At 35.3% G+C, this 11,220-nt stretch overlaps 1 protein-coding gene across 1 annotated transcript in view; it reads left to right on the top strand.

The window, feature by feature from the left end:
* The first annotated feature begins 420 nt into the window (after positions 1–420).
* Positions 421–11,220, top strand: part of LOC123547203 (conopressin/neurophysin-like) — a 71,849-nt gene continuing 61,049 nt past the window's right edge. The window contains exon 1 of the mRNA XM_045334130.2: positions 421–854. Coding sequence (XP_045190065.2) covers positions 834–854 — 21 coding nt within the window. The 5' untranslated portion in view covers positions 421–833. The remainder of the gene's footprint in view (positions 855–11,220) is intronic.

Below are 11,220 nucleotides of genomic sequence, written 5' to 3'. Positions count from 1 at the left end.
AGAAATATAAGACAAAACAACTGTTAAAGACATCAGAAATGACACAAAATGTACAGTGTCAATAAATACATTTGGAATTTAACAAGTCGAAGTAGGGATGGCTTCAAATTGGGAACTTCAAAAGTTCAAAGAACTACTTCATAGGGCACAACGATCCGGAAGTACCTTAATACCGGGGTGACACCGTGAGGACATTACAGATAAACTGGTTACTAGCTCTTGAACGGCGAGGTGCGGTGGAGGTTATTATTATACAGATTACCGACATGAAAATATTATAATCATATCATGTATTCAGTATTTAAATCATTCGTATTTAAAAATAAATAATATTGATTATATGACGTGTTCTGTAATTAAATCATTCACGTTTAAAAATAAATAATCTAATATTGCGGTTTCTTATCAGAAAATTTTGCAATAGGATTTTATCGTGGTCGTCTGTAGTTTTAAAGATTTATATTCAGTTATTAGTATAACTTGAAACATTGAAAGATTATATTGTTACTGAGACAAAGTACGTAAATTCCTTTGAGAAACGACTCTATGTACGGTGTACGGAACGTGGACATTAAGGAACGACAGTGCAATCAATTCGTTATAAAGCAATATTAGAAACTACATAACGTTCATTTGTTGTCAAACAGTTCAAGAGATAAGTTATAGTTTAGTTTAAGCGAAGTGCTGAAAGAAAGAAAAACTATTTAATATGGGTTCAAATGCATATTTAACTCTAAACATAGCTTTATTTGCGACCAGTTTTGTTGTTTTATTATCGGGCACGACTTATGGTTGTTTTTTGAGAAATTGTCCAAGAGGAAAAAGAAGCGTAGATGTCCACAGGCACGATACCGGTAAGTAACATTTCTTTACATTCAGTACTACAAACTTATAAAGTCAGGCGCATAGCTCGGATATTCTTTATAGTATGCAGATGTAATGACCGGGGGGTCGAGGGTATCCTCCCCTTGATTATTCTTTTAATGTGAGAACGGCAAATGGTGCATTTTTTCGTGTATTTGAAGCAAAAATATCGCACAAAATCCTTATTCCTTCTCATCTTTTATATAAAAGGTATTATTTTAGTAGGTGTACTCGTAATATTGCACGTGTAATCTGTGGTTCATTGATCCATGTTATATGTGTGCAAGTATTTATTCAAAACAGATGGTTGGTGGTAACACACTTTCAAAATATCATTATGATTGGATATATCATTCAAGAGATTTGTCTATAAGTATATACACGATAATTGTTAAAAGGATTTTTACTATAACTCCAAACTGAATACTAGTCAACAAAGACATGCTAAGTTTCACTCATGATACATTTACAAATGTACCAAATATGAAACTGATACCTTGCATGGAAAGCATTCCGGCAAAGGTCAGCGACGTCTTCATTATGTCAATTTCGTTAAGGGTATTTCCCTTAACATTTTCCTCAACCAAAACAGTACTCTGCAAAAGCCTCTTACACCTTTTAAATTATTTCACAGTTTCGCCATCAGGATCTTGCTCTTTGCGATTCATGCATTGCTTTGTCTAGCAACATGGAGAAGACATCGTGATTTCGCGCTAAGAGCACTTAGCATATCACCTGCGCATATGAGCGAAGCATGAAGCGCGAAATCAAGATGGCGAAGTAGAAGACCACGATGGTGAAGCGAAAAATTACGAAAAATTCTCGATTTCGCGCTTTGTCATCGTAATCGCGCGCTTGCCTATCATGATTTCGAGCTTTGCCATCGTGATCCCGCGCTTTGCGTATCGCATGTCCATGATAGAAAAGCGTAAAATGCGAAATCAAGAGATCACAATGGCGAAGTGCGAAAGTATGAAAACTTCAGGCTTTAACATTGGGTAGACATTGTACCATCAATATTGAATTATAAAACAAATAATATGAAATAAGGCACTGCCTCAATCGGGAATCGATCCGACTTCAACTCATCCCATAACATTTGAAAAGAACTGTCTAATGACGGAACGGACAGGTAATTTCCGCCTCTTGGATATGCGCACCCTTCGGAGAGGTATATTCATTTATATGAACTGTGCTCACTAGGTGCTTTTATTTGTACTGATGTGCAAGAAGCTGCGGTTCGGACAAGATATGTGGACGCTTATTAGGCACAAGGAAAAAGCGTATTCTTCCAAACAATCCGAAGTCAGACGCTCTGTGCACGTGCCGGAAGTACACATGTTTTAATTCGATAGAATATATCTCATTCGGTATGTCGCATGTTACCGTAGAGGGATCGATCCCGATTTTCGTCGCCGCTTCACGACGAAATTCTGTATGATCGATTCCCTATTAAAATGTAGCGTGATTGTTGATATATCTAAACGACATCTAAAAACCAAATATTACACTGAAATCTTGATTTGATGATTTTTAAGATTGTTGTTTAAAGTCTTCTGAAATATAATACATATAATTAAGTTACCTATTAGGTCATTGAAAAATATGTAATCACCAATTATAAAGAATCACTGTGAATTGGTTGTCAAATACTGTAATACGAGTATCGAATGACTTGTAACGGTGTAATACCTGGGAGATACGCGTAGGATTTAACTAGGTGTAATTATTTGATTTCTATCGGATTTTATTTTCTACAACATTGTGACCATGGAATAATTGATAATTTCATAGATTTCAGTACAATTATAAGCTATGTCTATCTGAAAATAAAAATTGATTATATACATAATTATTATGCTTGACAAATTACGTCAGCAGTGTTATACAAAAAATAAAATCTGAAAAGTAGATCCCTCGGAAGCACCGAGAACAAGGCAAACAGTGAAAACTGCAGACTCGGTTTGATTGAGTCTGTTCATGAGCAGTAATGGAAAATGCAACACTGCCGACGCCCCCAAGCACCGGCTTAAGCAGTATTCAATCTTCAAATCTAAATGAGTTGAAATCAATGCTCCCGAAGGACCAGAAAATATAACAACACTGAGATGAAGTCGGGGCGACTTTTTACGACCGCCACACAGCACTTAACATCCGCTGTTGTGAAGTTAATATAATCTGAAAAGTAGATCCCTCGGAAGCACCGAGAACAAGGCAAACAGTGAAAACTGCAGGCTCGGTTTGATTGAGTCTGTTCATGAGCAGTAATGGAAAATGCAACACTAGCACCGGCTTAAGCAGTATTCAATCTTCAAATCTAAATGAGTTGAAAAAGTCATATTCAAAAGCTTTTAGGCTTGAAAATGTAACTTTGCCGATTTCGCAAACAAGATTTTATAAATTTTGACATTGTATTGTAATTTTGTTACAGAAATTTCCTCCTTAAACCGTTAGCATAGGCGGCGTAGGGTTGTAATATTTCATATGGTCAGGATTACTACAAAATAAACAATCAAATAGTAGGATAATGATGTAAACTGCAAAACTGTACCAAAATTGTTATAAAACTACAAAGACAATTGGTGAATTACAGTGCACGTTAGATCAACTAATTATATAAATCAGTTCGCTACACAAATAATGCCTAGATAAGGAACATCTTCGCTATATGTTTATAACAAACTCAAGCTATAACGAACACATTTGCTTGTCCCGATGTGTTCCCTATAACCGGAGTTTACTGTACTTCAAACAAATATGAAGTAAGCAATGATTACGTATGAAGCAATCTCCGTTGCATAATATAGACTTGTTGCAACCAAATAGATTAGTCAATTAATTGTAAACTATTGCCACGTGTTCACTACGCAGCTGCGTATCTTCGTAAAGGCAGCTACTCAATGGGAGGATACCTCAACCACGCATTATATCTGCGTACTATGAAATATGTCCCGGCTACGCGCCTGTATTTGATAAGATTTAATAGAATAATTAGGAATTTATGAACACAAAAGGTACTAGAATTAGTATTTGCTGTTATACTATGCGTTTGAAACATGGAGGTTTTAAAAACAAACAAAAGTTAACGAAAGGTAATTTTGCTTTATTTCTGTGCTTCTTTTTGCAGTAAGTTTAATAACTTCTGTAGAAAAGAAATGTTTAATTACTCTTTCATTTTCTTTAAAGGTATAAATGAAATAGAGCCCATTATCACAGTGTTTAAAGCTCATGATGTAATAGATATTGCGTATGCACTTTATTTTTGTTTGCTTTTTTTAAGAATTAAAGGTTTATTAGACTTCGAGAAATGAACAATTACTTTATAGAGTTTATGAAAACATACAATTAACACGTAAATATGCGTTAACAGTACTATGCATTAGGTTTAGCTATGCTCACTATGAAAGACACTTAGTGTACTATCCCCAAAAACTGGATGTATGGAAATATCAACTGTTACTGCATGACATTAATTCTGCCTGTACAATTAATTTATATATTTAGTTAATTTTAATAGTTGTGAAATAAATATTTAAAGATAAAACATCTTAGTGAAAGTTGAAAATTGGTCATCTTTAAAAGTAAGAGGGTTATTATTTTTAGCGAGTATTAAATCATAAAACTTGTCGTTTTCTATCTGTTGCTTTACATCTTATTTATTATGTCCTAGATTTCCAAAAGTTAAGTGATATATCTATTTGGAAAATGGTGAAATCTTAAAGCTATTTCTAAATACAAAATAAATTCTAAATCAGAAGTACTGACAACTCTCCTTTTATATTACTTGTTAAATAATTGCTGACATAGTAAGAGGCCAAACATATAGCACAATTAAAAAGTATGTATATCATTTTTTTTAAATTGTGTTTCAATTGATGGAAAATATAAAAATGAATGTTCTGAAAAAGATGCAGTTGTTACCCTTTCATTCATTTCAGACATTTTTCGGCACTGTGAAAATAAATATGTACAATAACTGCATAAACATTTTGAGCATTTAATTGTTTCATTGTTTTAATTTTATTTGGCTACAGTTAAAAGTCAATACTTTTAATATTACTGATTTTAAAGCGACTGTCAACACTAGATATTTGATTTACATGTCGTGTGTTCTCTTTCTCTAGGGATGGGGCGTTCTGGCACAAAAACAAAACCTTGGTAAATAAAATTATTGAGAGGAAAAACTTCAGGCGCAAGCCATCAATAATCTATTCTCCAAGTGCAATTCAATAAATACAGCGCCGAAATACATAAATGAGATATGGAAAGATGCATGAATACATGATAAAATGAATGCAATAACAATTACCTGTAAAGGCACAAAAACAAAACCTTGATACATAAGATTATCGAGAGGAAAATCTTCAGGCGCAAGCCATCAAGAATCAATTTTCCAAGTGCGCATGCGTGTAATTACATCCGGGAATTTTTTTAAAAAAAGAGGCCTGGCATGCAAATCTTGTTAAGTCTTTAATAAACTGTTAAGTGTTAGAAAATGTTAGATTGATGAATGAAATGAAAATGATATAGGAATTCATATAGGATCGGGCTGTATGGACATAACACAAAATAATAACACATAAAGACATTTAAAACAATATATACAAGGAAGAGAACAATACAACACGTAGACAAAATACTGATATTCAGTGGTTTTGGACCTCGTGACATACTCCCCTTCTTCGGGGAATGTCGTCCGGACATTCAGAAGAATCTAAATATACCAGCTTGGAGCAGAAATACTATCAACGTCAGTCTAGACTGTAAAGTAACTAAACTATTACATATTACTCAAAACAGTAAGGCACACGTTTTCTACAGATATATGTGTACAAACACTAATAACACCTTACATGGTGTATATAGTAAATAAAATTCTTCCGCTTCACAAGACTAACCACCGAACACCGAACTCCGCGAAACAAGTAATACGTTGAATCTTCAACAACGGATCGCAAAAACAAATATATATAAATTCATCGTAAAGATGTGCACAGTCTACAATAAATATTAACAATCAGTGTACTGTGAAGTACATAAATCAAGGATTTCAGTACTTTATGTGATGCATTCAATGAACCACATAATAAACTAGGGACAACAAAATAATAAAACCAGGTGTGCAACATATCAAATACAATTATTATACAGTGTACTATTTGAATAATATCAGTTCATGAAAGTGATCAGTATCACTTAAAACTCCAGCTATCTGATCTCATCCACCCAGGTTTAGCTCTGGTTCGTCTAGGCCTCTGTACCTCTGTCCGATCGCCAGGCTTACCATGTAGAGCTGGTATTACATATTTTGCACTAGGAGCAGGACTGTGTTTTATCCTTTCAACAGGAACTGCCTTATCTGAAACAGAATGAGAAACATCATTTGTTAGGGACGTTCTCCATGATGTATTCACAGATGTATGCTGAATGTTCTCTGTCTCAGGAGTAGCTGAAGAATGAACAGAAGTTTCTGGAGAGGAATTTTGTGCATTGAGAGAACCTTTGTTGGGAGAATCTAGATTTGGACTGGATGGGGTTTTGGTCAAAGGAATTCCCATAAAAGGGAGTAGCAGGTTTCTGTGAAGAACTCTAGGCTTTTTTCTGCTATGCTCCTTCTTCACTTCGAATATGGGGATACCTTCAGTAGGCTGACCAACAATGTGGTATACATCCTTCTCCCACCTGTCTGCTAACTTGGCTTTCCCTCTGATGCCAACATTCCTCACAAGGACTCTGTCTCGTACCTCAAGCTTGGCTTCCCTAATCCGGAGATCATACGACCTCTTCTACCTTGCTTCCTGGCTTCTCTGCGTGCTACACTATAAGCAAACTTTAGTCTGTGGCGAAGACCAGAAACATAGGTCTTGTCCTTGACCTCAGACATATCTGGTTCGATGCCCAAGAACGCATCGATTGCTAGCCTTTGATGGCGCCCAAACATAAGGATATGAGGTGTATAACCAGTTGAAGAATGAGGGGTAGAGTTATAGGCATGGACGAGGGCCGGGACATGAGACTTCCAGTTGGTCTTCTGGTCATCTTCTAATGTTCCTGTCGTAGGGTGGATTTGTACATTTTGGTCCCTGTTAGCATCTTTATGTTTAATAGGTCTTTTTGTGAAATGTATATTTCAATATGTCAATTGTAAGTCTCCGTATTCTAAAAGAACCCGTTTTATAGCAGGAATAGTGTATTCTAAATAGTTTAAGTAGTAAAATATGTAGTCGTATTTAGAGCTTTAGATAGTCTCTCAGTCACTTATCCCATTTTGTTCGATTAACTTTTGCACTCGTCAATAACCAATCACACAACTCTCCGCTTTCTCCGCCATCATTCAAAACGTAAACAATGCCATTTTGTGCCCCATCAAATGAAATCCATTATTTGTGATTGTATATTTATATAACTACAGGTAAACATGTGTTATAGTTACCTTTATATGTGTTTCATTGAATTGTATTGGTCGATTGATGTAATTGTATGTATTTTGTTCATTATTGATTAGATTTGTGTGTACGAATGCGTATATATAATTACAGGATCATACCATACAGGATCGTATCTGTTAATCCTTACTACCAACCCCAGGTCCCAAATACAACCCAAAGCTCGACCGAACCCATACAAAAGCTAGTGCGGCGACAGTGGTGCCCAACGGGTGAATTTCAAAGATCCAAGAATGGTATTTTGGCACGCAAGAACGTTCACAGACTTCAAGGGATCATCCCCTCTGTTGAGCAACCATATGGTAAATAGAGACAGCTATAAAGATCTGTGCACAGATGAAGTATAGTGAGTACTATAGTAAATAAGTATAAGGCCTTATAAACTTGAGAAATTACTACAAGTGTCTATATTCAAGGATGGAGATTGACCCAAAGGAAATTTGACCTTTGACCTTACAATATATCATTCAAAGGATTCCAGTGATAGACCCAGCAAAGAGTGACTTAATATATTTGTATTATGCTATATAAAGACACATGGAAATCATAATAAAGAAAGTTCTGATAGTTACAAAATGTATAGAGATTATGAAGAGGATGTTACGAATGAGGGAATAACTTTAGCAGACATAAATAAGAGACATGACTTTAATGGTGCTAACAGTGAAAGATTCGCAGGATCAGATAGTAGTACAGGAGGCAGTTATGATAGACACAGAAAATATGAAACAAGTGAAAAAGACACTAGAAACAATTCATATTCAGGTGACAAACAGAATACCGCAAGGAAAAGTGTATCTTTTGATGAAGTAGTTCAAAGGTGTGAAGATGAGAATGAAATGGATCCAGATACAAGTTATATCAACTTGACTGAAGAAATAATGGAATTAGACAAAAAATTGACATTCCTAAGAGAGAGTAATGCAAACATATTAGATCAAACTAATGTTGCAACAAGTACAATGATTAAATCTACACCTGAAAATAAACAAACAAAATTCACAGATCGGCAGAACGACAGGCATAAAACTATGAATTATAGAACGGATGAACAAAATCCGAGGATAACAAGAAATGAAGACACGAGTAGTAAGAGGAATAAAATTTCGTCGAAATATGGTGATGCAGATACGCAATATGACTACCATCAACAAGGAAACACAATAACAGATACTATGTATGGTGCTGACAGCATTAACCAACAAGGATATTCTGAAATACCAACACATTTCAGAGATGGAGCTGGAAGGTTGTATATTACAAAAAGCAATATTGACAGAAGATATGAGAGAAATACACAACATAGAAATGTCGACCTTGAGTATAGAAACGCCGATATAATCAACGACAATGAAGATAAAGGTTACTATGTTAGACAATACAATGAACCAGATATGGTGAAACAGGAAGAATGTTATGACAGACAAAGGCGATTAATGAATCTCAGAGATACAAAAGCGTCAAGTGATCCATACTCGAGACAATACAAAGAAGATGGATTTAGAATGACAAATCAAAATTCAGTTCAGTCAGACTTGGAAAAAGAATATGTCATGATACAGAAACTGCATGACCAGAACAGACAAATAGATTTAGAAAGAAAAATCAAGGAAGATGAAGAAGCTAAACTTATACAGAGGATACAAAGTTTAGAACTTGCCGAGAGTGAGCTAGAAAACCAGAGAATACAAAGAGTAAAGCTACAAAAAGAAATCGATAAAAAGATTGAACTTGAGAACCTGCGAGAACAGAAACTGAAGTTACTGAAAAACAGAGAAGAGGAATTAGCTTTAAAAGTAGACAGAAGAGATAGAGATAGACTAGAGGGAAGAGATAGAAATAGGACAGAGATGACATATAGAGATAGTTATGGAATCAGAACTGAAGACAGATGTAATGAAGGATACACATATATGGACAGATACAGCGATAGAAATAGAGACAATGATATTTACAACGATAGACAACGATTCCATGAAACTGTGATTGACAGAAACAGAAATATGAACATAAATCCAAGACAAACATCTGATAACATTGTTAGTGATTATAGTGGTGATAATGTAACAAGACTAACTTCTGGATTTGGAAAACCAAAGATTCCACCATTCGATGGTACAGACTTTAAAATATGGAAGGTAGAAGTAGAGTGCATCATTAAAAGCAGGATGTATCCAGAAACCATTATAGCACAAACAATGAGAAATTCATTGAAGGGTCAAACAAGAAAAATACTACTCACAATGGACCCAATGGCAAGCTCCAATGTCATACTTAGAAAATTAGAGGATATATATTGAACAACACAAACAGAAGATTCTATCATGCAAGATTTGTTTAATTCTAAACAAGAAGAAAAAGAAACATCATCAGATTGGGCGTTACGACTTGAGTCAATTATGCAGCTAGCAGTCGAGACTGGAGAAATATCTGAAAGCAAGAAAAATAGCTTGTTAAAGCAACGCTTTTGGAAAGGTTTAAAGAGTGAGAAATTGAGAAACAATACAAGGGTAACATTTGAGTCTCCAGCAAACTTTGAACAGCTAAGGAAGAAAGCGAGAATTGAAGAAGAAGAACTGAAGAGGTCAGCGGCTGATTACAAAATGTTGAAACTAGACGACACTTCAAAGATGAAAGAAGAAAAAGAGACACCACCTCCAATAAAACAGGAATCAATTATACAGCAACAACAAATGAAAACAGGTTCAGCCATTGACAAACAGATGTCGATGATGCAACAACTGATGGACAAAATGAACAAATTAGAGAAAGAAATAGAGAATATAAGGAAAGAAGGTACAGAAAGTAAAAGCAACGACAACAAAGCATCACAACGAAACTATCAATACTCATATAGAGGAAATTACTCAAGAGGTCGAAGACCCTTCTATCATCAATACTACGGACAACCTAGACAACCATATTACAGAGAACACTTTGATAGACAAACCACAGATATAATGGTCCACCTAGGCAACAGGGTGACGACAATAAAGATGGTTCTAAAGGAGCTGAAAATAGAAAGGCTGAAGACAGAAGTGATAAAAAGCCTACAAATGAAAATTTAAACTCCTAAGTGCTTCCATCGCAGGGCATGATGCTAGCAAAGATACTGAAAATTGCCCTACTATAAATATTTTCAACAGACTTGTAGGTTCATCAAATGAAACATCTATTTACTTGAAGGGCATAGAAACAAAAGCTTTGATAGACAGCGGTTCAATGGTTAGCTCAATTTCTGAAATGTTTTATAACAACATGGCTAACAAACCAGAACTTCACAGTTTAGATAAATTTGAATTAGAGGTGAAGTCAGCGAACGGAACAGTGGTACCTTATCTCGGTTACATCGAAGCAGCTGTAGTGAGTAAACACATCCAAGATGGTTCTTTAACAACTTTATTCTTAGTGGTACCTACTACGGAATATCATCACAGTGTCCCTGTATTGATCGGCACAAATATCATTCGCGAACTGAAAGAAAAGCATAAAGTATTAGAAGAAACGCCTGACGAATGGAAAGCTGCATTTATGTCTGTTGGATCAGCATCAGTTGGCAGAGTAACCACTACACAGGCAGTCACACTTCAACCTATGGAAACAAGAACCATAAGTGGATTCGTTCGAAAAGTGAGAAATGTAGAGGCAGCTGTAACGGAACCAATAGATGATAGTTACCATCAGAAACCTTTAGTATGTCCTCGAGTTGTCGAACTAACAAACGCAGGAAAAACAGCTCGTGTGCCAGTGAAAATCTGCAATTTATCTGCAAAAGTCATGAAAATACCACCCAGATCAGAAATTTGTCATCTGAATGAAGTGAAGGTTTTACGGAACATAGATATTGGAAGTAATGATACAGCTCCTAATAAAACAAATATCAATTCTATCAGTGACAACAATATACAAG

The sequence above is a fragment of the Mercenaria mercenaria genome, chromosome 9 (assembly GCF_021730395.1).
Source record: "Mercenaria mercenaria strain notata chromosome 9, MADL_Memer_1, whole genome shotgun sequence".
Taxonomy (NCBI): Eukaryota; Metazoa; Mollusca; class Bivalvia; order Venerida; family Veneridae; genus Mercenaria; species Mercenaria mercenaria.
Note: the sequence above shows the minus strand (reverse complement) of the source record. Positions and strands in the feature narration are given on the sequence as shown.